Raw genomic sequence first — 27,593 nt, forward strand, 5'->3', positions numbered from 1 at the left:
GTAGACGTGTTTTCAGGAGGAACGTGGATCATGAGGAAGAACCCAGGAGAACTCCTGCACCTTTAATGACGTGCTGCTTTATAACGACCCCACAGCCTAACGAGCTGCTGCTGGTTGACAGACGGCCTCAGATCTGAGGAACGTTTATCTGACGCTTAAAGCCTCTCAGAGATCACAGCAGCACGCTGCAGATGTCCCAGACATCACGTGGCTTCATGTTTTCAGAAAGGTGAGACATCAGCAGCAGGATTCCACTGTTGATCCAGCATGCATGGACGGTTATTCTCTGCATTCATCATCAGGAGCCACCGGGTCCTTCCTCGCTCATTAAAGCAGCGGCGGCTGGACGAGCCGTCATCTCCGCAGAAATGAAGCAACACATCAGGATAACGGGGAAGGAGGAGGCTCCCCCCTTCATCTACCTGTGAGGAGACACACTGAGGCTTTTAATGAGCTGTCACACTCACAGCTTCATTCACGCTGACAAATTAGCAGCTCAGATGTTTGCTGGATGGAGACACGGGGATTTCCTGCTTCACAGATTCTCAGCAGACCTGCAGCGAGCTCTCAGACTCGTTTACCTGGAGCTGATCCCACCTGCAGGGCCGTTTAGCAGCAGAGGGTTCTGGGTAACAGGAGCATCCAGCTCCTCCTGCTCCTCCATCGGTTCCTCATCCTCCCTCAGCGTCAGAAACACTCAAACATCACATTCAACTCAGAGCAAAGCAGCTCAGAACCTTCTGGGTCCAGATCAGGATGCAACTGGTTAGAACTTCTAGTTTCCACACAGACGCCGTTGGCCTGAGCTCCCTGCTGCTCGTCATCAAGGTAACACCTTAACGAGCTTCATGGAGAGGAGATGACTTCTACTGGGTTCAATCAGAAGCTGATTGTCAAACTTCTAGATGTTTTATTTCAGCTGCAGAGAAAGTGGTGACTGAAAAATCATCGAACATCTGATAGCATCCACAATGGCGTCTCATTGGGTGATAGAATAGAATAAAATAGAATAGAATAGAATAGAATAGAATAAAATAGAATAGAATAGAATAGAATAGAATCCTTTATTGCCCCCAGCGGGGACATCCAGGCGTATCAGAAGGTCACATCATGCACATGTTTACCTGTGCATAAAACCACAGACATCAGGTTTTGTTCCCTTTCTTTTGCACGGCTTATTGATAATCCCTGCACACGTAAATCAACTTCTATGCAGATGACATCTAGCTCTATAAGCCAATAAAAGCCACCGATCCCAGCAGCTACAGAGTCCCACATTTCCCCATGTTTCCTTACCTGACTCCGCCAGATAGATTTGCTCCGCATATCCATCTGGAAACCTTCCGTTGAAGTAACTTTGGGAAGGGGCGAAAATACTGGTTAGCTGATTGGCCTATGTTGGTGATAGACGGGCCAAATGAACCAATCAGATCCAATCCCGTTGCGTCACACCTCAACCCGCCTCAAAGCCAACGCTGATTGGACGTTCGTTTGGTGAACGGCTCCAAATTTTCTTTAAGGGAGAGTAGCCAGACTGATCTGCGAGTGAAACCTTGAAAGCTCGCGAGATCAGGATGGTCTCACGAGGCTACATGTTTCCACCTTCTAACACAAAGAGACGCATTAATCAGCGATATCTTCCTGCTTAGTCCTCGTTAACCTGCTATAACCTACCATAAATACATTATGAAGCAGGAAATGAGCTACAGCAGCGCGTGTTTGCAGCTGGCTAGCAGCGGCACATCAATAATTAGCCTGCCGCCACATTAGCTCACCAGGCTAGCTGCTCGTTACTAATTACCATAAATTTCCTGCTTGTGTTACGCAGGAACAGGATTAAAGTGGGAGTGGTGGCCTTGTGGTCAGAGCAGAGAGCCTGCCTCCTGAGAAGGTTGAGAGTTCCCCGGTTTGAATCCCGCAGACTGAGCAAACCCCAGAATGCTGCCCAGAGGCGTCCCGCTGCTTAGACGCAGAGGACACCTTTGTTGTAATGACAAATAAAGATAATTACTTTAATTCTGCTGCAACAGATACGTCCACAGTGTTCAGGATGCATGAATGAACACAACAGCCTCCATAGTTGTTCAAACCTGGAACATCTGCCTAATCCAGTGGTTTCCAAACTGCATCAGGATCCCAGCAGCTGTTTGCATTCAGTCAAATCTAACATTCACAGTTTCCTCTCATCTGATCTTCATCCTGACCTGCTGCTGATTATTTAAAAGCCCTGGACACGACCCCTGGCCCTGACTGAGGGTCTAAACACACCTGATGATGGGGAGTCCTGCCAGGTAAAGACGTGTTTAAGCAGCTAGAACCATCACTCTGATGAATTTCTGAGGCTCCAGCCGTGAGAAGAAGATATAAAGGTTGTCTGTCCCTGCAAACTGAAGCCTGGCCTGCTGCAGCAGCCAATCAGACGTCCAGATTTAGCCTGGCGCCACCACCTCCATGGACCGACACCAGAGACACAGAGAGCTTTACCTGCAGCTTCCGCTCATGGTCTCCACTGCAGAGCGAGTTCAGAGAGACTTTGAAGGTTTTCCACACAGGATTCAGATTATTCATGACCGTCTGAGGAGGACAGAGACAAGATGTTAGACCTGAAGCTGCCTGAGGTCTGCAGCATCCTGCAGACAGTCACATCTGCTTAAATCCAGCATTTACCAAACCTGACTTATTTCCTCACGTTAATACCAAATGAGCATGCTGCTTCATGCTAACCATCTTCACCCTGTTTACCTATTGTTAGAATTTCAGATGTTTAACGGTGGAATCTGCAGCTTTCATGATTTCCTGCTGTTATCAGCAGATTATAACACCGCTGCAGTTCTGCTACTTCCTCTGGGTTTTATTCCCTGTCTGTCTGGAGCAGAGCTGTAAAGTAACTAAGTACAAATACTATTTATAGTGGAGTAATTATTTTTTAGCTTACTTTTTACTTCTTTTCCTTACATTTTCATGCAGTTATCTGTACTTTCTACTACTTTAATTTTAAAAATAGTCTCATTGCTTTTATTTTAATTCTGCTTGTCGATATAAAACAAGGTGATTGTGATGGCAGTACTGCAACAAGCTGTTCACTAAACGCTCCAACAACAACTTAAAAAGAACAAAATATGAAGAAGAACATTCCATTTTCATGATTATTTATTATTTCCTTTTTTGTTTTTGATTAACTGCTAAGATTAATCATGCATTGTGACAACACTGTCTAGTGTATACAGAAAACCATAAAAATTGTTATAAGAGGGTGATGCTCTCATTTTCATGTCCAGTTGTGTTATCATCTGTTGTCTTCATCTTTTCATTTACATTCCAATAGCAAGTCAAAGGTTATTGTCTCTAAACTTTCACTTTTTGCACCAAGACTTAAAGCCAACCTTCTTTTCTGCTCCATGGATCCATTAATATAACTTTTAATATATTTGCGTTGTACTAAACCCTGGTATCTATAATTCTGCTAGAGTGATAGGTGTTAATACTTTTAACACCTCTGGTCTGGAAAATGATTCATGTTTGATTTCAGCAGCTTCCTTCACTGAGTAGACAAGAACCTGATGTTCTCCTCACAAGAGGTCCAGCTCTCTGGGCTCAGAAGCTTCTGGGATGGACCAACATGGACCAGATGGACCATCATGGACCAGATGGACCAACATGGACCTCCAGAAAGCTGAAGGTCAAACAGCATTTCCTGGTGCTCCGGGTTTATTTGAATGAATTATGGTTGTTTTTGTAGCTTACTGTTGTTAACATAAAGTGTCAGTTTTTCTGGGGACTTCTGAAGTGTCATGTTCTCTGTGAGTCTCGTACCTCTGTCCTGTAGACGAGCTGCATGGTGGCGTCGTCGTTCACTCGGTAGATCTCCAGGAACGGATCAGATTTACTGAAAAAGTCCTGAACAGAAACACAAACATTGAGCTGCAGATCAGCTCTGGATCCCTCTGAGATCTTCCTGCAGGACAACCTTCCCTCCTTCACGCTGTCAAGCTGTTTAACGAGCAGATGGACCTTTAATTCTGCTTCATTTAGCTGCAAAGACTGGGATCCTAACCTGAGGACCAGAACATTTAGCTTATTATGTTATAATATGCATATATTTATATGCATATTATAACATAATAATTATATTATAACATAATTATAACACTCTGCTCTCTGTTTATTTGGGTCTGCTTTCTGGAGAAATGTCCCAAAGTTCAGCTGCAGAAATGTTACATCATGTTACAGGATACCAGTTTCTGTTCAGACGCTTTTTTTACCAACCACAGCAAGCTGAAAACTTAAAAACTGCTCCTGGTTTTCTGTGGTTTAACGCTTAAATCCTGAAATATTGCTCCTGCTCAGAAAGCTCTTACCTTATCGTCCAGCTTCCTGGCGCTGAAGGAGAGCTCGATGTAGTCGTCGTTGCCCGTCAGCTCCTCTGCTGAGATCTGGAGAGACGCACAGGCTGATTACGAGGCGAGGCCGCCGTCATTAAGGCAACAACAAACACTGAATATTCAGATCAGGAGCAGAGAGGAGAAACAAGCCAAGGCCTCCGGGGCTCCTGCAGAGGCCTGGAGAAGCTCCAGCAGCAGAGACGCTCTGGATGCTGGTGAATCAGGAGGAAAGGTGCAGCACAGAGAAAACTGGAGCAGGTTTAAAGGCCAAAACACAGCAAAACTAAACTGGGTTAAAAATATGACCCAGTTCAGAGACATCTGGAGTAACAGCAGCGGCTGTTTCCTGGTTGACCTGCAGGTGGCGCTGCATCAGACGCAGAAAAGCGTCCGCTTAGATCTGAAGGCAGAACATTTCACCTCCAAGAGTGATTCTGCAGATGAAGATGGACGGTTGGTGAGGATGAGGAATCCAGGTGACGATGAAGATGTCCAGCTACCATCCAGAACAGAACTTCAGGATTCTTCCAGGAAACATTTTAAGATTGTTCTCCTCAGGGCTTCTTCCTCTGAATAAATAGAATCTCTGTTTTCTTCACAGGAGTCCTGGTTCTGGGGTTAAAGGAGCGTAGCTATAATAACTGAACACTGAGAGCTGATCTCATGTTTCCTGAATAAAAACCGGGGTTTTAAAATAATTCTCTTATCCAGAAAAGCGTCTCTGGTTGTGATCTGCAGCAGACTCATTATTCGCCTTTTCTTTCTGTTTTTTGGTTGACTGAAGCAGAAAGATGGAGCCGTGCAGCTCGTCAAACATTATAAACTGAAGTGATCAACAGGAAGCAACGACCCAGTTGGCCTTCCTGGAGACGGACCAGAACCGCTGGAAAGATAAACGATCCGTCTGCAGAGCTCTGAGGCAGTGAGCCCATCAGGACTTCAGCAAATGTAGACACAGCAAACAAACTTTCTACATCTGTTCTCTCATATAATGTCTGACTTTTTATTGGAGCTTATTCTTTGTATTAATCATATTTCTTAAAGCCGTGAGGCGCTGGACAGATGAGGGTTTATAGGTCCTAATACTTTTGTCTACCATGTGACTTCATGCTGGTCTCTAATTGGTTAAAGATTCTCTGCGTCGGCCAATCAGCGCTTTTTGTCATTCATCATCCAATCGGATCGCTCAAACCCTCAAACCTGAGAAAGTCGCGCTCCTGGAAGCTTAGAGATGCTAAAGTCCCAAAACATGATGCAAACGGAGTCAGACCACAACGACAAGAAGGAGAGAAAACTCCTTCATTTATTTACACAGTAATAACCTCATAACTTCATTTATTTACACAGTAATAACCTCATAACTTCATTTATTTACACAGTAATTACCTCTGGGTTTCGCTGGAGGAAAACAAACCTTTTAATTGACCCTTTTTTCTATTCAACCACACGTCTATTGATCGATATACATTGTTACTAAATTATCGTCTATCCCTAAATATTATAGTCATAAAATTATATGACTCAAAATAAAAAAAGAAAAGACGGATGAAAGAAAAATGAGAATAAAAATGAAACCAAATGAGAAAAACTCTTAAAATGAGAAAATTCAATAAAAGATTAAAAGACAAAGAGTTGAAAATAGAAAAATGCAAGAGAGAGAGAAACGGGTTCAGCTGGTGGCAGGTTCATTCCTCAGAGACCAAAAACATCCAGACATCCTGATGATCCAGCCCACAGGAACCAAAGTACCAGAGTTCTGGTCTCTGGCGGGTCAGAACTGACCCAGACTGTCAGAACCAGCCAGTTTGCACATTCTTTGGGCTCAACTGACCAGAAAGAAATGTCTGTTCCTATCTGGGTCCATCTTTCTGCTGAGTTTATTCTTCTGTAACAAAGTGGAATAAAAATGAAAGGAAACGTCTTTAGAACGTGGGAACGTTCTAAAGACGTTTCCTTTTAACGCTGCTGATGCTTCTAAAGCGTGACCACCGCTCCTGTTCTGCCCTAAAGTTTGAACCGCGTTTCATTTTCTGCTTCAGCGTTTCTCCCGTTAATTAAGAAGTCGGGCAGCCGTCCTACTGAGCATGCTCAGAGCAGCGGTGGGCGGCGCCGCCCTCAGTAGCGGCTGACAGGGACAGAAACAGAACCTGGAGGTTTTCCTGCTGCAGACAGTAAACGTCTGAACAACTGAAAACATGAAAAATGCTCCTTCCTTTGCTCCTTTGTATCCAGCAGCTCCTCAGCATTGTGTCGCCAGATTATTGAAGGTCCAGCGGTTTAACCGGCTCTGCTTTGAAGAACAACGAGCTGCGGCCCACATTTGTCAGAAAGTTCTTGCCTGGTTCCTGAAACCAACCGTGTCCTTCTCTGAGAAGCAGAAACAGCTCAGATGTTCTGATGTGAGATGATCCAGTGAGTCTGAGGAAAACATGGCGCCGTTGCTAATCTGCTGCTTGGAAAGAAGGAACGCCATCAGGGAACCTGGGATCCAGGAGGACGGACCTCCATGGAACCCACCAGGGTTCCTCCAGGATTAAAGCTGACAGGAGGAGGAACATCAGGATCTCTTCATTTTCTTTTAAATACCATGAAGTTGGCCAGCGGAGAACACCTGCAGAACCACCTGAACCCGACCCACTTCCTGCCCCGACCTCCACGGAGAGGAGAGTCAGACTCACCGTGATGATGGCCTTCCCGACGGTTCCGCCGGGCCGCAGCAGAGCTTTGGTCAGCTTCCTCTGGGAGATGATCTGCAGACAAACACAGAGAAAACCTGCTGAAAACGTGGAGCGCGGGTAACCTGAGACGTTCTGAGGTTCTGACCAGCTGAGTCCCTCAGGGGGCTCAGATGTCTGCAGATCCAGACAGACACAGAAGGTTCTGACCGCCCAGAACCGCCCAGACTAAGGATGAAGCTTCCTGGTGTCTAATCCAGACGGGAGGACAGAGACGTCTCCCACAGAGAGCAGCTGAGCTGATATCTGCTCCATGAGAGACAGAACCGGTCCACCAACAGCCAGAACCACAGCAGGGGAACCCACCATGAAGATGAACCAGAACCAGAACTAAATCCCAGAGCAGCGTCCCCTGACAGAGGAGACCAGAGAGTCTCTGAATCTTTTAGAGGCTTTTCACAATAAAACAGGAAGTAAAGAACAGCCATGAGTCAGGAAGGGGAACTGCAGAACCCAGAGACGTGCAGCAGCAGGTTCTTCAGCCTCTTTACAGACGTCTGCAGGAGGAAGTTCCTCCTGATCAGGAACCGCCGTGGTCAGCAGGAGACAGACGGAGCTCCTTACGTTCCTCCTGGAGCTCTGCTAGCAGGAACCATCAGCCATCTGGAGGAGCTGGCAGCCGAGCCCAGAGACGCTGCTGGCAGAAGCAACAGCCAGGAGGAAGAGGAGGAAGAGGAGGATGTAAGAGATAACTGCTTCATCAGACTAGACTGCTGCTCCTCTTTCCTTCAGCCCTGAGCGGTAAAACCTGTTTCTTCTCAGGAAGGAGAGCTGACCATGATCAGGTCCTCTCTGCTGAACGTCCATTTCCACCCGAGCAGCAGCAGATCATGACTGAGCTTCTCAGCCCTCCGTCCTTCAACACGTTCTTCACATTTCTCTCAGTCTTCAGGACCCTGGAGGACCAGAAAGTCCTCTATGAAGGTGTCAGGATCCTGATCATCAATCAATTCATAGAAATGAATTAATTAACCGACTCACTGCTAATCACAGTTAATTATATTTCCACTCAGCTTAACGATAATTGAAGGCTTTTATTGTTTTTTCTTTGACATATTTTAAAAAGTAAAACCGTGAGATAAGCTGAGCTTCAACAATCCGTGGTTAAGACAGCGTCTCCTCGTCCTCCAGAGCCAGTGATGGTTCTCTGGAGCGTCTGCAGGTCAGGCCAGGTGTTCATATGGACTCTGGCAGCTGGATGTCTGCAGGTTTAATTAAATGAGTCAGTTTTCTCCTCATGGCTCTTCACTCAGAGTTAACCCAAAGCAGTGCTGACACCCTGAATAAAGTCAGCCGCGGCACGCTGATGATCGCATGAGAGCGACATTCTTGCTTTGCTGCTGGGATTCTGACCAGCGTCTCTGTTCTCATCGTCACACCTTACCTCACAGGTGAACGATGGGCGGAGCATGACGTTCCCATCGCTAGCTGGACTGAGCAAGCCGATGTTTATACAGCAATGCTGTTTTATTATGTTCTATAGGTCTTGCCATATATAATTTCATATCTAAGGTGTTGCCATATTGGTTTGTTCTTTAAATTAAGATTTTAGTTTCTTTGTTCTTCTGTTCTTTGTCTGTTTAGAAGTATTTCTGTTGGTTCTCTGTCAGACCTTTCCCTTTGGTTTGATAGTTAATTAGTCTCCCTTCCTCAGCCTCCCTGTGCTCCTTCTGGCCAATTTCCCTCGTTCTCCTGATAAATCTATCTGCATTTAGTGTCATTCTCCACTCCTCCCTCAGTATTTATGCTCTTTGGTTCTTGTTGTTCATCACTGGGTTCTTCTGGTGGACCGCCTGATGTTCAGTTGCTTTGTTTCCCAGCCTGTTTCTCCCGTTGCTGCTGCCGTTGCTCCTGTTCTCCTGGGATTTCCCCCTCAGGTCAGTTAAAGAACTCATTCAGTCGCTCTTTGGTTCTTCACAGTTCTGGACGGACGGGACAGAAGGTGGACCGCGGTCTCCAGGCTGGAGGTGAGGCTCAAATGAAAAAGTTTCCTGGTGCTGCAGAAACATCAGCGGTGGCCCTTCTGGTCACCAGATGTCCCCGTCGCTCAGAGCTCTACAGATTTAACTAAATGAGTCCGTTTTCTCCTACAGACGGTTTGTTTGAACTGATAAACAGCAGCAGTCAGGGAACTTCTGCCAACCTTCTACCCCTTACATATAATTACACTTCATTGTAATTATATTCCACATTTTCATCATGTGCTTTCATGGCTGTGACAGAGAGATATTCTCATCAGCCTCACTAACATTTATCTCAGAGGCTAAATCCATCCATGTCTTCCTTCCTGCTCTAAAAACAAAACCTGCATGGAAGCAAAATTATTCTGCCTGACTTTAAACATTTAAACAGAATTAGTCTCTGACATGCAGCTCTTTCCTAATCTACACAGCAATGTTGGCTTGGTGTCCGTTTCAGGTCATTCTGCTGCCATTGTGACAAAAATAAATAAGTTATATCCAGAAAACATCAACGCAATAATAATTCTAATCAAAATAATTAGATTAAATTAGATTTTCTCACAGAAACAACGGAAGGAAAACTGGATTTCTTTAAACCTCCTGAAGTCGCTTTAATGAATTTCTGCCGCTTTAGAAAAAAGGCTGAGAAATGTTTGTGGGTTCTAAATGTTATTTATGAAAAACAAGCTCTATATCACACAGAGCCAGATTTCTGTCTCACTCCAGCGTTCTGTGTCATTTCCTGACGTGTTTACCGACTCGGCTCGCGCTCTCAGGTCTCTGCAGGAAATTGAACTCACAGCGGTAGAAAATGAAAAGAAGGACTTAAAGTGCTCCTGCAGACGGAGGAAAGCAAACCAGCAGTAGTCAGAATCATTTGGGATCTTAATAATAAGAAGAAGATCTTAATTTAATTGCATCTGATTGGGTTTTTATGAAAGATTTTAATGAATTGTTTGCAGAAGAGCTTCACCTTGAGTCTGGTGACGGGCTGTTCTTCTGAGACATCATTCCTGCTGTTTAAACAGCTCCATCAAAGGTGAATAAATATTACAGTATGCAAATACAATGACTAATAAAAAGGGGAACTGTGTGCTGGAGGTGCCGTTGTTATTTTCTGGTTGAGCAGCTTCTCTTTAGATTAAAAGTGTTTTAATGCATCAGAATATTCCTAACCTGCTGGTTAAAAGCTCTGTGAGGATGTCAGAGAAACACATTAAAGAGTTTTTCACCATGAGGATTCGCTGTGAAGCCGCAGGCCGGGTTCCCCGGTCAGGAACCTGTTCATGGAACAAATCACATCTGACTTCTGGCTCTGGGTCCAACATTTCACCTCTAATTATGATGGATGCTCTCACTGCTGGGAGCAATGACCTGCCTGGATGTCATTTGGCCTTCATGCAGACCTGGACCGGAGAATAACGACCATTCTGGGATCTGCCACATCTAGGATGGCCACCAGGGGGCAGCAGCTCAGTAAGGGGGCGACGTCGTTCAGACCGGACGCGGTTGGAGCAACAGGGGCGTCTGGTGGACACGCGTCTCTGGGCGCCAAAAGAAAGGTGACCGGACGTCCCACACATCCAGGGACGGTCCCCGTTTTGGAGGACCTGTCCCCGGCAGAAGCTGTCCTCGCAAATGTCCCAGATTTCAGCGAATCCTGATGGAGTGAAAAGGTTTAACGCAACAGGAGCTATTGACCCGGTCCGGTCCCGGCGTAGAGGAGCTGGGCCGAACCGGCCTTCCCGCCCTGCTAAAGCAAACCAACCCCCAGACAGAGACTCTGCGGAGACATCATGGACGTCCCCGGCTCTCATTAGAGAACTCTGGTCACTTTAGTCAAGAGTCCTGCAGCGTGTTTTAAGATTTAAACCGTCTGACAGGCCCTACATGCATCTAACGTCGTCAACGTGTCCCAGACTTTCTGACGCCTGAAATGTGTTCAGCCTGAAATTCAGAACGTGTTTCTTCTGCAGGAATCTGTTATTCTTTTATGTTCGTTGTTAAAATACCAGAATTCGTTGCTACGCCTTGATTCCATGTTACATTCTTTATAGTATGGGTTGGTACATTCAGCCGGTTGTATAGCAAGGTCTGTTTCGTGTTTTAAATCTGTGCCCTCTTTTAACTTTGAGCACCTGCCCCTCCAACCGTCTCTGCACGGCCCTGTTTATAATATTATCTGCTTGATTATATAAGTTTTAAACAACAAATCAGATGTTATGATCAGTTAAGCAGCACTTAAGGAGACTTTTTTACAAATGCTTTAAACCTTACCTGAGTAATTTCTAGTGTAGCTACTTTTTACTTTAACTGTATTATTCTAGTAATAGTGCTACTTTTATCAAAATTAACTATTAGATTATTTTTGTCAGATTATTTCATGTGTACCTTAGCAGCTCTAAGCCTCTCTCTCTCTGTTTTTCATCCTCTAATCGCCACTTTTTCTTCAACATGGACGTTGAGCCTTACCGTCGGCCCATTCTCTCATTTCTGTGAACATTATCTCTCGTTAAACAGTGAAAAGACGTCTCCAGCAGAGCTTCTTTCTCTGCTCATCTCTGCACGTCAGAGCGTGCAGTGAAAGCTTTCTAAACATGGCCGCTCTCCTCCATGACGGCCACTGATGGCGTGCTGTGTGTCTCATGGGTAACAGGTCATAGTGGGTCACCAGGACCGTGGTTTGGTGCCGGTCCAGTCCTGCTGAGCATGTTTCCTCACCGTCGTCCCTAAATGGACTGAGAGCGCAGCTTCAGGGTTCCTCTGGAGGCTCACCTGCACAGAGGCTCACCTGCACAGAGGCTCACCTGCACAGAGGCTCACCTGCACAGAGGCTCACCTGCACAGAGGCTCACCTGTCCCAGCGTGCACTCCACGGAGCCCAGGAAGTCGGCCTCCTTCAGCCCGTTGTGGCCGCTGTTGATGTCGTACAGCTCCAAGCGCAGACGCTGCACCTCCTCGAAGTAGAAGTCCAGGGTGAAAACCTTGGAGTAGGTGGGGTTGACGCAGCTGCGGATCACCTCGGTGCGGTCCACCTGTGGAGAACACGCAGGTACAGCATGAGAGCAGAGAACAGACGAGTCGGCTCATCCTGACGGGACGCGAGCTTTAGCTGCCTAAACAGGCGCAGAGCTACAGAAAGCTGGTCAGACGGAGAGGAATGCCACTGAGTTAGCAGAGATGTGCTGAGAATGTGCAGCCTGGAGGAGAGCTGCGCCTCCTCCTCTCCTCCTGCTAACAGATGGCGTTCAGGCTGCTGCTCCTCACCCAGCTCTAATTAAAGACGCTTTAATTGGACACTTAACGTTTGTCTGAATCAGCTGAAAGGAAAGCCGATGTCCTGTGAATGCTGGCGGATCAGAACCTTCTCTGCGTGCGGCTGGAACGTGAGGAACCGTCCAGCAGGCTCTCTGATTAGTCTGGTCTGCAGCTAGGAGACGGATGGTGAGAAGTTTCTCTAATTAGAGCTAAAATCCTGCTGCTGCTGAGCCTGAAGGCAGCATTTATGCCGCTCACCGCTGCTTCCTGCTCCCCTTCAGGAGCTCCTTCTGTTCCTGATGCTCGCCTTCTCCCAGAGACCAGCGTCCCGTCTCTGTTTACCAGGTGAGACAGGTGTTCCTCAGACCTGAGCCGAGGCAGCCAGGCCGGCTGAGCTTTAGATGTTCTGGCTTCTTCTGGGACCTCCTGGATTCTGCTGGGTCTCCTAGGAAGGTTCTCCACAGTTCTGTGGGTTCTCCATGTGTGGACCATGGTTCCCTAGAGTCCCAAAGCCTTATGGCGGTCTTTGTTACCTTCCCAGGATGATTTATCTGTGTTTAAACGTCTCAGATCGGACAGTAAAGCGTTTTTTTTCTGTAGCAGACGGAAACTTTCTGTATTTTCCAGGGTGAGAATTTAATGACACATTTTAATCTTCTTAAAAGGAAAACTTAAGACTCAACAGGAAATATTTTTTCATTACCAATTACTTTTTTTAACATAGTGAAGAGACTATGAGTGTTTCTGCAGAGTCCGGTTAGGCCTGTGGAGCATCGGGTTAAAGGGTTAAAGGTTTAAAGGTTTAAAGGGTTAAAGGTGAACTGAACTCAAATCTGAAAATATTGAGAAAATCATTTATTGAAGAATTTTTCTCTGACCTGAAACTAGAAGAACTTGTTTTTAGCCTTTTTGTCAAAAACTGCCAACGCGGGTTTCTCTCTGGGGGCGGAGCTACGTGACGTGCACCACAGCCAGCTACAGGAAACCACAGAAGAAGAGTGGTCAGCCATACCTGTGGGAACCTGCAGCTCTGGAATCACCTGAGGACTCTTCAGGCTGGGATCCTGATCATAAGGACCGACTGGGAACGGTAAGAACCGAATTCATCCGCGCCTCATGGTGCAATGAGGGATGTAGTGGAACCGTGGAACCGTGGAACCTCATTCTGGGAGGATTTGGATTCTGTTAGCATTCGTAGCCGGCCTCTCTGCAGGCACGGTGCTGATTTCCACTGATGATGGGAGGGGAGGCGGGTCAGTACCTTCTCCTCGCCTGGAGGTTAGCGCTCTGAAGGTTCTGTAGCTCAGCTGGAAACGCTGCATCAGGGGTTCAGGTAACGCTGCCGTCTCCTGTCAGACCCACAGGTTGGAGACGGCGTGAAGGATCCATTCAGCCGTCCTGATGCAGTCGGATCAGCAGCCGCTCTGCAGGAATCTCTCATCCTTGGTTCTCAGTCTGGGGGCCGCGAACAATAAAAGTCTTAAGAGCGAACAATAAAAGCTTATTTTTGACCCGTTTTGTTCTGTTGGGATGGGGCCAAACATGGAGGACTGGCAGGTTTTACAGACTTTATTCCTTCAGACTTTATTCTCTTAAACTTTATTCTCTTAAACTTCCTGGTGAAGGGACTCCACACCCATCAGTTCAGCTCCTCATGGGACGACGGTTCCTCTGCGTCCTCCTCTGGACTCCGGGTCTCTGGGAGCTTTCAGAGGACGGCCTGGAAGGAACGCTGACGCCACGTTTAGCTGTCGCTCTCTTCGCTCTATTCTTTCTCCACTTTTCACAGCTTGCTTAATTAAAGGATCCAGGAATACATCGTAGAGATGTCTGGCCTGCGGGGGCCGTGTGAACGTGAAGTGTGATGGTTTAATGAAGACTGGAAGAAATAATGCAAATATTCAGAAATATCTGAAAGATCTCCACCAGCAGCTTCTATTTATGGACGTTTTACTCTTGTTTATGTTTTTTATTCTCAGCTGGAATAAAACCAGCAGCAGGAAAACGAGGACAGGCTGCGTCAGATCTGCTCTAATGTGGATTTTTGTGCTAAAACACCAGTTGTTATTTTGGTAGAGATGAAAGTCTTTGTTGATCATCATCATCATCATCATCATCATCATGTCCTCCATCCATTAAAACTAAAAGCTGCTCTCATGTTTTAGCTGCAGCATTTTGCAGAAGTGAATGGATCTGTTGTACGTCTGCATGGTTCTTTAGGATTTAGTTACAAGCTCTGTTCTTGCTTGATGCTGAAGAGAAAATGTCCATTTTATGTCAGTTTACTGGACAATTAATCTTATTTTTAATTATATGATCTAGCATTGAATAAATTTCAGTATAAAGCAGCAAACATTGACAGATTAATGGATTAATTAAAGACGATCTAACATGCCGTATTGATCAACGTACGGCCAACACTCATTACAAGAGCACTAAAGATGTTGTAATTAAAGCTCGTTAGGGATCTATCAAACCGTCTCCAGCCTGTCAGAAGCTGGACGGAACCCATTTCAAAACTGGGTTCTTTGTTCTGAACTGTTTCAGTCCTCGTATGCATTAAAGGAGGTCAGAGTACAGAACATAAACCAACGTTTTTAGAACCTCTCAGTTCTAAAAGATTGTTCCTTGTGCCATCAGACGGTGCTGTTGGATGTCTCATGAACCCAAACCCATCTATCTCCAATAAATCTATACTGTTACCTAATATTTCAATTCAGTTTTATTTATATAGGTTCATTTAATAAATGCTGCCCTGAACAGAAAATTAAACTCTTCTGTTGAACCAGTCGTAGATCTTCTAATTCCCTAATCATGTCTGTACTCCCATCTGATCCCCGCGGCTTCAGGACGAAGAGGAGGGAAAGCTGAACCAGAACCAGAGCATGAGAAGACCGGATAAAACCCAGAAGAGTTCAGGAAAGACATGCTGAGACGGTACGGTGTGAAGACGGAGACACTAATGACTTCGTTCTGACATGATCCATGATGGTCTGAACATAATGTGGACTCTGACCTCCGGTCTGTTCCCAGAACCCAGCAGGAGGGAGGAGGAAACAAGACGAGAGGAAGAGGAGCAGAGGCTGCAGGGTGAGAATGAAGAGGAACAACTTTTCTCTTTCTGTGGCTCTAAAAATACTCCAGTAGGGCAGAAGATGAAGATCTGATGAAGATGAAGATCTGATGAAGATGAAGATCTGACCAACAGCTTAGAAAATAGTCCTGCTTTCTGCCCCGTGTCTGACTGCTGTGGACACTTACTGTGGACATTTACTGTTAAAACACGTTTACCTCGTCAGATATCTGGACTCTGGTGTTTCAGGTCATCAAACTAATTCATTTACAGACTAAGAATGAGAAAATACGTCACGTTTACATCAGGCGCACTCAGGTCAGTTTAACACATTTATAATAACTTGATGCTGACCAGCGTCTATTTGCACGTTGATTGGATTATCAATCAGCATAAACCGCCCCTCTCATTCAGATTACAATCCCCGTCTGGTAGAGTTTAATTCGATCACAATATTCAGACTGGCTTGTTTATCTGATGCTGTTTTATTCTGATCGGCCCTTTTTTCAGATCGCTTATGTCCATGTGAACGTATACTGAACTGCTGGAAAGCTGGACTTTACAGCTGCTGGAAATCAGCGGTCCAGTTTGAAATAACGGTGCGTCTTTAAAACCCAAATCAGTAACAGTTTGTTAAACATCTGCTGTCAGGGGCCCCAGATCCACAGTGGTGGACCTACAGGGGCCACTTGGTCCAACCATGTTACCTCTGTTTCCTTTTCATTAAACATTTAGGGCTAGCCAAGCTTTAATATCATCCGAGCCAACAACGACGTGATTGATAAATTAAGTGAGATAGATTAAATTAAAGATTTAAATTAAATTAATTAAATTAAATTAAAGATCTATCTAATTAATTAAATTAGATAGATCTGGAGATCGTCGGCATAGAAGTGAAATCCAGTTTCATACCTTCTAAGTGTGGAGCCCAGAGGCAATAAACACAGAGGAACAGCAGAGGAACTAAAACTGTTTTTGCTGTATCAGTTCATTTCTTTGTGATTATTATTGTTAGATCGTTAAAGATGTGTTTTCTGTTTTAGTTCATCCTTTTGATTTTAACTTCCTGGTTTATTTTATGTTCTTTCCTGTTAGAGGCTTCCTCCGGTTCCTTTGTGTTTCTGTTCCTCTCCATTCTCGTTAACTAGTCTCCCTCCCTCAGCTGCCCTGCCTTCACTCAGCCGTTCCACGCCTCATCTGATTGGCTCCTCCGGTTCGTTGGTCATCCTCCATCCCTCCCTCAGTAAATCCGCTCTCCGGTTTGCCACGCCTGCTGCATTTTATGCGTTTCATGTCCGTTCTCCAAGTGGATCCCCGTTTAAGTTCTCCTCAGTTTAAAGTTCTTTATCCCAGTATGTCTCAGCATTTCAGTCCCTCAGAGACCAAAACATGACAGATCAACTGAAATATAAAAGTAAAAATGCTTCAATTACATTTCATTTACTAACAAATGTGGTGATTAAAAACCTTTATTTCCTTAAAATGAAAGCTTCCAGTGGGAAGATGTGTTGCTGCAATAAAACCTGCGTTAATTTAGGGTTTTTTAACCAGGGGGGGGGGGGGGGGGGGGTGCTGTGTCGTAGTCGCTGCTTTTGGAAAGTTGGACTCAGTTTAACTTTATCTCTCTTCACCTGCTGCTGCAGAAACATCTCCAACAGACAAATTCCCACAGCCGCTGATGTCCAGCCACTTCCTCTCACGGTTCCTTCTATCAAAGGTCCGTTCTTCTTCTCTAAACATCGTTATTCCAGCTCCACTGCTTCCTTTAAGCCCAGAGCCGTCTGAGGTGAAGCTAAATGTGAGGAGGGGAAAATGCAGGGGCCTTCAGGAGACGGAGCGGCTGCAGCTCTGAAGCTGATCCCTGAGCCAATAAAACATTTACAGACGCAGAGCAAACATCATCCATAATAAAACCACCATTACGCTTTGATTACTTACAGGAACCGCTCAGGTCTGAACAAGCCTTAAGTGCCTCGTAGTACGTCTGTGTCCCCGTTATTATAATCCCCGACGACACAGAGGGACGGCCAGGGAAGGAGAACGCAGCAAGCTGGTCTTCAGGAAGAAGCAGGAGAACCCTGGTCCTTCAGGCCGGGTCAGAGATCATCGTCGAGGTTAGATGACCTCTGACATTTAACGATAACAGGAGCGAGCAAGAGCTGAAGTGCTGCTGGAGCTGGAAAAGCAGCATTTCAGTGCAGAAACACCCAAAGTGGGACAGAATGAGGACCAGAACCACACAACAGGTGGAACCAAGCAGAACATGTGAGAACATGTGAGAAGGTGTCAGAAACCAGAGACCGGAGAAGACAGGCAGGAGTAAAACTACCTGAAGAAGCCAAGCAGGACAACTTCTACAAAAAAAGGCAGGAAGTCAGCCAAGACACAGAATCATTAATGATCATTACAGCGACTTGGAGCTAATTCGCTTTTTATTTCTGTCAAAATCATCTGATGAAGACAAATAAAGTTAAATCCTTCAGCAGAGCAGCTTCTCCCTCCTTCAGGCTCGTTAATGAGCTCGTTATCGACCCTGAGACGCTCAGGGGTAGATCTGTGTTTTATAGATCTGTAATGTTAACAACATTACTACATAATAATAAAATGTCTGATTTAACTACTGGCCAGCCAGGCTGGCACAGAAGATCTGTTCTAAAGTTAAAATATATGACTAGGAGGATTTATAGACAAATATTTGAGTTTAGTTCTTTATCCAGAGCAACATTTACACAGAAACAGGCTCCAAATGTTGGTTAAACGATGGCTCTGCATTAATAGAGCATGCAGACTTTACACAGGCTTCCCCATGCTGTACCAGCAGCAAAGATGATTTACAAAACAAGGAAAAATACTTTAGAGGTATTAAAACTAGCATACTTTAATTAAAGATGTGTGCAACTAAGTAGGTGACCTTAGGAAACATACAACATGTGTATTTATGAATAAAAAACACCAACAGATTATATACAAGAATGAACAAAACGAGTAAAAACAGCGGTTTGGTCTAATTAGAGGAGCTTAAAGCAATCAGGGATAATTGGTTATTATTTGCTGAGACGTCTTTGAGATCAAACCTCGTAGCATCAACATTATCATCAGCAGTACAACGTAAACAGTTTCAAATGTTATAGATATTTTATCTCTGCTGAAACCGTCAAATTAGATCATTTTTCTCATTCTCAGTAAATACATTTTAAATCTCTGGTCTGTGTTAAATTCAAGCATGTATGGGAGCACCCTGATGTTTTGCTTGTGCCTTGGGCCGGCTCCACGTCACGGCTAATGTTAGCAAACAAGCGCTAACCCCACGGCTAATTATTGGGAATTGCAGGTTTCCACATTAATTGTTGTAGCGTCTCGTATATTTAGTTCAACAAAACAGAAACGATGTCTCGGTTAAATAAAAGTTAATAAACATGGCCAAATTAAGGTTTAATCCAACATTAGCAAAACAATAAAGGAATAACAGTGGCAGGTCTGCAGGGCTTCATCTTCTCCAACCATGAGTCCATCAAAGCTGTGGATGACATCTCACCAGCGCAGCCACATCTGGCAGAGCTGCCGCTCACCCGGTTTATTACTGCAGATGTTGGTGCCGTCATAAAGGTTCTGACAGGAAATTATAAATCATGAATAATCATACATTATTCATGCCTAACAAGTGACATCTTCCTGCTCTAACTATGTCCCACATGGAGAAGGCTTGTTGTTAGTTCCCACCCTGCACAGATCCATGTTCCTACGGTGCTTTACAACAAACTATCAGGTGGATCAGCTCCCTGAATAAAACGAGCAGAGAGTTTATTCATGCAGTTAGGTTTTAGTGATTAACCAGAAAAGAGTGAAATCAGCTCAGCTGTACCGCTCCAGTCCTCCAGAGCTAAATGGTAACTGGACTGAATTTATTTAGAGGTCTTCTCATCATACTGACCTCTCAAAGAGCTTTACCCTAAAGCCACGTTCACCCCAATCACACCCATCTCTAGACAACTCCAGGTTAAAGGTAGAGTCGGCGAGTTTCCCCAAGTCCCTTTCTGAATAACTGCTCCAGACGGTGTTATCTGCTCTTCCGCTCTTCAGGGGGATTGTGTGAAAAAAAAATCCCCCAAACAGTGTTGCCAACTCCTCAGTAAGGAAAGTAGCTATTGGCTGGTCTAAAAGTCGCTAGAAGTCGCTGAATGACGTCATCGCCTAATTTGCATAATCTGCCACACGATGTGATGTGCATATTATTGACGCTGTGTGAGAAATAACGTCGTTAGAGAGAGACAAAAAGTGAGAAAAAACACTCAGAATATATATAGAGCTACTTTTTTCTGTCCATTAATGTTTATTTATTATTATTATTATTTTATTTATTTTTTATTAATGTTTATTTTATTACAATACTAACCCTCCTCCTTTACCCGGGTTTGAGACCGGCAAAATGAACCATAAAGAGAAACTATGGCGGAGTTACAAATTTTTTCCTTTCAACTTTTTTTCAACATTTTCTTTTTTCTCTTGTGGTCCACTAAGGAGCCTACAAATCACGGTAAAACATGAACATGTGGCTGTGTGAATCAAATGCCGTTTTTTATTTAAGATAAAATATTTCAAATTCAGTTATTTATGATCAACATGCGCCGTCAATCCCAGCGCATGTTAGCTTTATTTGCAGTCTGGACGCTGACGGTAAACATGCTGTGGCTCTGACTGCAGCGCTGAGAGGGACTCCTGCGGGAGGGGGAGAACGGGGGAGGCGCCCCACGGCAGTACCTGCCGCTGGAGGACAAGAGTATGAACGATGCATGCTTTCACGTCAGAGTCTCCAGAAGTCGCTAGATTTGTCGCTAGTCGCTTTTTTGAAAAATAGTCGCTGGAGGGGTCTGAAAAGTCGCTAAATATAGCGACAAAGTCGCTGAGTTGGCCATACTGCCCCCAAATCCTCTCTGTTCTTCCTTCTTTCTACTGAGATCTTCCTCTTCTTCTCATAAACATGAACACGGTTCACTTCTTCTGACTCTCAGCCATGTTCAAAGTCTACGGTTGGAGCAGCGTAGCTACAGGGAACGGCTAACAGAGAAGCTAACCAATAACCGCTAAGCTAACTGCTAAACTAACGGCTAAGCTAACAGCTATGCTAACGGCTAAGCTAACAGCTAAGCTAACCAGATACATAAACACTGGAAGTGCGCATGAGCAGCCAGCAAGCGGAAACTAACAGTAGATAAGATGATTCCCCAGAACCAGAGGGACGGGGGGGCTGGGTCAGAACCAGAACTCTGCCATTTGGACCGAAGAGCAGGGATTGGTTAACGTTTACAGGCCTGCAGCTCCACAGAGATACAATTTTTTGTAAATACATAACTTACTACTGTCAGGATGGTAGGATCATTTTACCCAGAATAACAAAAAGTGTTTCTGAACAGGACTACCAGCTACAGCTTTAAGTGCCTTGCTGTTGTGGGAAATAGATAATAACTGATTTCCTGTTACTTATTGCATACAATGAAACAGTGAAATTCCAGAACTTTATTGAGAACCAGAGCAGAGACAAAGTAATCACACCCTGTCTGCTCTCAGCCCTGGTCTGACCAGAGCAGGCGTAGCAAAACATCTCAAACCCAGACATTTAGAGTCTCTCAGAGAAAAACACGCAGCGCTGAGCTTCATTAACCCGATGATGTTCTCCCTCAGCACAGCTGCTTACATGAGCTGAAGAAGATAGGGCAGAGGGGACTTCACCTGCTACACTGTTCATTAATACTTGCAGGAGCACATCCACATGTGGCTATGGGGAACTGGAATCAAACCCGCAACCTTCTGATTGTAAGACAACTACCCACAGAGCCAGGGTCACGGCGGAGCGACTACGGGCCGGGTGTGTCGGTACCGGCCCGGGCAGAGCGCTGGTCGGGGAGTTCAGCTGGTGGACAACGGCTCTGCAGAACTGGATCGGTTCCGGGTCGATCCTGAAACGCTCGCCACTTTAGTTTCTCCTCGTCCTCTTTTCAATTTTCTGTTTCCGAGATGTGAGGTTCCAGGCCCAGCTGCAGAGGAACCGCTGGAGAACCCTCGCTCCGCCTCAGGTTAACATTTAAATATCTCCATCTACATGTTTGATGTGACCAAGCTGTCCAGACGTGGCCGGTAATCAGCTGCAAGGAGAAACTCCTGCTGGAGAATCCCAGAGAAGATCTGACAGAGTCTCTCTAACGAGGATTTTAATTTGTTCTGCCACCTTATTGGTCCAGAGACGGCTCTGCTGGAGCTTTTCTGCTCCTCGCTCTGACCCGATTCAGGAGGTTCCCCCTGACCGGAGCTGCAGGTGGAAACGGCTCCACCTGGACTCCAGACACAAGCAGACAGGTGAACCCCTCACCTTCCCTATACAGCAGATTCCTCTGGAGGTGAAGTCTGGATGGATCGCTACCAGGAAGCTTAATTTGCTGTAAAACCAAATTCTGGATGAACTGAAGGGTCTTGGGTCAGATTGTCTAAGCCTCGGCTTGCTTTTGGATCAGAGGGAGAAATAACCCTGTTAACATGGAGAACCACAGATCAGCTGAGATGTTTTAAAATCTCAGTCCAGGTCGGGATGGAGGACGGGTCCTGAGGAGACTCAGAACCTGGAGATCCAGTCCTGACGTGGCTCCACAGCCGACGGTGAGAACCTGGACTGGAGGTTCTGTCTGCTCTGGTTTTTATTCAGCTCAGGAATAAAACTTCTCCAAAGGAGGTCAGATTTTCACTGAGCCTCTGAAGCTGTCATTTAAAGAGTCCAACCGACCCAGAGGAGAACCGTCAGGCCCGGTTGACCCAATAAACAGTAGAAACTGTTTTAAAATAGACCTGAAGTTTATCAAAGATAAAATCTCCTATCTATGTCTGACTTATACTCATAATGTAGCTGTGTGCTGTAGAAATAACCCAACCTGCTTTGGTGGTGATGCAACGTCCAACATCCAATCAGAAGCCTTTCTGGTCTGTTGCTAGGCAGACTAAGAGACATCCATCCATTCATCTCCAGTTTATCAATGATGGTTCAGGAGGAACATCCAGACTCACGGTGTTCCCAGAACTCAGGGGTTTCCTAGTTCTGGTTCTGGTTCTGGCTCTGGCTCTGGTTCTGGTACTGGTTCTGGTTCTGGTTCTGGTTCTGGTACTGGTTCTGGTTCTGGTTCTGGTTCTGGCTCTGGTACTGGTTCTGGTTCTGGTTCTGTCCCAGGGTCCGTCCACAGAGGGACCTTCATGGAAAGCCTCCAGAGGGAGAAGTTTATGAGGCATCCTAAACCATCTAGCTCCCCTCCTGCCCCAGATGATGGTTCTCCTCACCTCGCCTCAGAACCAGAACCCGTCCGCCCCACAGATAAAAAACATAAACAGACGTTTGAGTCCAGCTTCACCGGAACCAACCATAAGCCGGTGCTGGTAGCAGAGGCCTGGCAGGGAGAAGAAGCTCCTCCACCGTTTAAACATGAGACGTCCACATTAATCTGCATCCAGATGAAGAACCTCTCTAAGTTATTCTGTTTGTTCTGAGGTTCTGATTAAAGCTTTATTTAAGTGCAGCCTGTTGTTGTTTTAACCTTCAGAGCCGTTTTGGGCTGAAATGACTGCTTTTAGTGCTGAAGCATTAAAACGTCTGCTGCTGCTCTAGTTGCTCTTTAACTCATAAATGAATCAATAAAGTGCAGCGCTGCACAGAAACTGTGAAGTGTGTCAAATCTGGCTCTGTTTCCACCACCATGCGCTGCAGATGAAGCCTGCAGAGCGTCTCCACTGCTTCCTGCATCGGTTGCACCACGGCGAGCTGCAGCAGCCTCCAAACACCGGCGGCATGTGGCCGACCTCAGAGAGGAGCAGAGCCGCCTCTCATCATCGCTGTCAGCGAGGGAAACCGGACCTCAGAGAGGAACCACAGCTGTCTCACAGATAAAACCCTGATTCTGCCTCTGAGGCTCAGATAGAGGCTCTGGATTCAGTGGATCCACCTGGTTCTGCTGATGAAGGACGGTTCCTAACGCACCCACAGACTTTTCCTCTGAGGAGCAATCTTCTCTCTCACCTGCTGCCAGAACTTCTGTGCTCCTCAGGCCTTTAGGGACCCACATGTCGGACCCAGTCAGTCCCCCGATGGACCGGTACCGCTGCTCCATCAGAGAGCTCTGCAGCGCTGGAGCTGCAAGACTGCTGCCTTGCTAAAGAGGTCCTGGGTTTGATTCTGCTCATGGGGTTTGCATGCAGGCATATGTCGGTTCTCTTTGGGTTCTCCTGCTTCCTCCTGGCCTTCAAACACATGCATGTGTTATGGAGGTTAATAGTGCTGCGACGGACAGGTGAGCTCTACCTGCCCGGGCGGGTCAGCACACCTGTGTGAGGTGGGTGAGCCATCTGCATGCTGCAGGAATCACACTTCTTAAACTTTGCAGAAATACTTCAGCTGATGACTTCATGATCTCAAGTTTTGCTGCAATATTCGTTTATAAATGTGTGAATAAACTTATATATACAAACAGCTGGACAAAGCAGCCAATCAGATTCTTCCTCTGTCTCTTTAAGAAAATATTAAAAGGCCCACAGGTGGTGGATCTGACGGATCTACCTGCCGTCTCTGGTGGATCTGAGAGGAACCGGGGTCCGCTGGATCAGCCCCCCTCTGACCAGCTAACAGAACCGGGACGGCCCGTTTGGGAAAAGAAGTTCTGGATCTGGGACTCAGTGGCAGTGAAGACGGCAACCAGACAAAGACATATTTGTTCATGTTGCTCCAGATCAACCCGGCTGAGCCCGGCTCCACCACGCCTACCATGGGACCGGTTCCCGGGTCGGGACCGGTTCCCGGGTCGGGACCGGCCCAAAGCAGCTTAAAGAGAGGCCAGACGTTTCAGCCAGAACTCACTAAAGGGTTTTATAAAAGCAGATTAAATTTTATTTCTATAGCGCTGATTCATGAAACATTTCATCTCAGTGATGACAAAGATGATGGGAGCGAGCCAGCCAGGAGGCAAGGAAAGGTTCTGACCCGCTAGTAACAGCTGCCTCCACCTCTGAACCATCCATGACCTGAACAGATGCTCAGAACAAATCAATGCATGGAGCGCCAAAACGTTCTCCAGCTGAACAGAAACAGAAACAGAAGTTATTCTCTTTGGACCAATAGAGGAGAGATCCAGAGTTAGCTCACAGCTTCAGCTGCTTCAGCTAGGAACCACTGATCAGGCCTGAAACCTGGGAGTAGTGATGGACTCACACCTGAACCTCCATCTAAAGACAAAGTGGACCTTCTAGAACCTGGAGAACATTTCCAGGATTAAAGGACTGATGTCTCAGCATGATCTGGAGAAACTAATCATGTTTATCTTTAGTAGAACTGATCACTGCAACAATCAGACTAGAACCTGTTCAGAGCTGCTTTCAGCCTCAATAACAGCAACTCTGACCAACATGTTGATGTTTATTCATGTTTTCACCTGATAGAATTTAATGTTTGTTATTGTCTCACAACCAGAGACTGTTTCCATGAGTTTATTTTGATGTTTTCATGATATAAAACACTTTAAACGCCTCGCTGCTGTGAACCCAGACTGAGACAAACAGGGAACAACGTTGATGAAGAAATCTGGAAAACTTTTGACAAATCATTAAAACAAAATGGCCTTACAGGAAAATAAAGTCCTGGTTTGAATGGTTTCTACAATGTGCCTCCTGCCCGTAGCTTGGAGGGGGGCTTTTTATTCCAACACTAAAACAGAAACCAGAAAAGTCCTTCTGCTGTGAGAAAGCGGAGCTGGAGGCGCTGAGCAGCAGAGAACCAAAGCAGTCGGTGGTTTACCCTGATGGATCTTCACCTGCGGGACAACGAGCAGCAGGACGGATGTTTTCTGCAGCTGAACCACCAGCAGCCTCTGAATCAGCAGCAACGGCCTTAATGCCACAGAAAGTGGTGATGAAGCGCAGAGCGGATCAATGCAGATGCTTTCAGACATTTATCTGCACAGAGGAGTCCTGCAGAACCTTTGTTCAGATGAAATAAGATCCAATAAACACAAGAGAGCTTCCATCATCCTGAGGAACATCAGGAGTTCTGACCCGGTTGCTCTGGGTGGATTTTAACCAACAACCAGGAACACAAAGACTCCTGTTGCCTCCTGTCTCTAAGAATCTGCTCCAGAGGATCTGATCCACCAGCAGAAACAAAATCCTGCATGATCAAGACCAAGAGAACCAAACCCAGTCCATCCAAGACCAGCAGAACCCGTTAATGATCCAGGAGGTCCATAACAGTCTGTGGATCAGCTCGTTTACCCAGAACCTGAGGATTACTGAGCTGGACTGGACTGAATTAAACCAAAGTGAGCGACTTTAATCTAAATGTAATTAAATCTAACCTGGCTGGGCAGAACTGAGCTGAAGACATGCAGCTGAACCAGAACTTCAGGGTTACCATACCAGACCACCTCGGCGAGTTAAAGCACGGAGCGGCGTGCAGCGGGGCTGACGATGGAGACCCACCTCCATCCACTGGCCGTGGGACTTCATCTTGAGGATGACGCAGGGGTCGGGTTTGGACAGGGCGTCCCGGTCTGAGATCCCTTTGCAGGTGAGGCGCAGCTCCACCTTGGTGAGGCAGGGGCTGCTGAACAGACCCAGAGAGTTGGCCGCCGACTCGTAGATGTCACTCATGGTGGAGGCGGGACGGGACGTCTGCAGGAGCAGGGAGCAGGAGACGGGTCAGAACACCACAGTGCAGATCCAGAAATACGGTAAAAAGAGCTTTACTGTGGTAAAAACACACGGTTACACTTCAGAGCAGTGATGAATAACCGGCTAATCTGATGTAACGTTAGGCCTGCAGCAGCAGAGCATGAGCCTATCAGGAAGGCCCAAATAAAGTAAATTAAACCAGAAGTAATGCAGTTATTAATAACATGCTATTCCAAAAAAAGTTATAAAAAACAAAGCAACTGGACTTTTTTCCGAAGTTTGAAGACGTTTCGCCTCCCATCCAGAAAGCTTTCTGATTTCAGACCAGACCAGGAACCCTAAAGCCAAACGATCCGCCCTCACAGTTAAAGCGTCCTAGAAAAGGTTCTGGTCGTGTTCTGCAGCCGCCACGCAAAGACCCAAACTTCCCACATCTGGGTTCATGTGTTTGCTGTTCCCAGCTGTTTCCAGCTGTTTCCAGCTGCATCAGGATTTAGCTCGTCCCACCAGCGGCAGATTGATCACTTCCCATCAATTTACATCTTCCAACAACAGAAACTTCCTGTCAGAATGAGGAAGGACCCACCGACCGGCACCACGAGCAGCTAATTACATTAACAGAGGACATTATTTTCTCCCTGCTGTCACTTAATGCAATAAATCCATGTAATTGCATTTGATGAAACATCTGCGATTCAGCTGGAAGAATCTAATTATGCTGAGCCCAAAGCGCTCTGGCTGGTGTTCCCTTGATGAACTCAGGCGTTGTCTGGACACGGCGCTGCTAATAAGCGCCTCGCTCCTGTTAAACAGCCGGAGATAACGGCTTTTATCCGGCGCTGAAAGACACATTCATCACTGGCGAACAAACTTGGTGACATATTCAGTGAAGAGCTGTAAACGCAGCCCTGAGGGCAACTTAACGAGCCAATTAACCCAGCAGGCCTGATGTTGGACTGTGGCAGGAAGCAGGAGTACCCAGAGAGAACCTCTGGTAAATCTGGTCTTCATTCAACAGTTACACCAGGAAAATACTGAAAACATAAACCATGTAAGAATAGTTTTTATATCTAAAGATGAAAGAAAATCACCGTCTTACAGGAAAATCATCACCGTGTCAGACTGAGACAGAAATTAACGCGTTGCTTTTTACACTTTTATTTCCTGTAAAACTCAATCAAAGGATATTTATGGAAAATATTCTTATTTTCATTGTTTTTTTTGCAGCTCTTTCATTCATTTTCCGTCCAGTTCTCAAACCTTCAGAGCTGTTCAGTAACCGTTGTTAGGCGGTTTGATCAGAACCGAGCTGAAGCGGTTCCTCCTGATAAATTAGCTCCAGTCTCCTGCTGTCCTTCCGTCTTCTTCCTGTCTGTCCTCCACGGTTTTATGGGACAGACGTGTCTTAAGCCGTCCCGTCTTGTCCTTTGAGTCCATGTAGACCCGGTGCTGACCAAGCTCTGCACCGGCGGCGCCGTGGTTCGGTTGCTCCCTC

General features: G+C 45.9%; 1 protein-coding gene across 1 annotated transcript in view; it reads right to left on the reverse strand.

Moving 5' to 3' along the window:
* The window catches only part of cpne4a (copine IVa), a 49,181-nt gene that overhangs the window by 15,323 nt on the left and 6,265 nt on the right, over positions 1 to 27,593 (reverse strand). Inside the window, exons 2-7 of the mRNA XM_036135602.1 lie at positions 25,907 to 26,098; positions 11,934 to 12,113; positions 7,061 to 7,132; positions 4,359 to 4,433; positions 3,814 to 3,897; positions 2,485 to 2,574 (exon numbers count right to left, since the gene is read on the reverse strand). Coding sequence (XP_035991495.1) covers positions 2,485 to 2,574; positions 3,814 to 3,897; positions 4,359 to 4,433; positions 7,061 to 7,132; positions 11,934 to 12,113; positions 25,907 to 26,077 — 672 coding nt within the window. The 5' untranslated portion in view covers positions 26,078 to 26,098. The remainder of the gene's footprint in view (positions 1 to 2,484; positions 2,575 to 3,813; positions 3,898 to 4,358; positions 4,434 to 7,060; positions 7,133 to 11,933; positions 12,114 to 25,906; positions 26,099 to 27,593) is intronic.

The sequence above is a fragment of the Fundulus heteroclitus genome, chromosome 3 (genome assembly GCF_011125445.2).
Source record: "Fundulus heteroclitus isolate FHET01 chromosome 3, MU-UCD_Fhet_4.1, whole genome shotgun sequence".
Lineage (NCBI taxonomy): Eukaryota > Metazoa > Chordata > Actinopteri > Cyprinodontiformes > Fundulidae > Fundulus > Fundulus heteroclitus.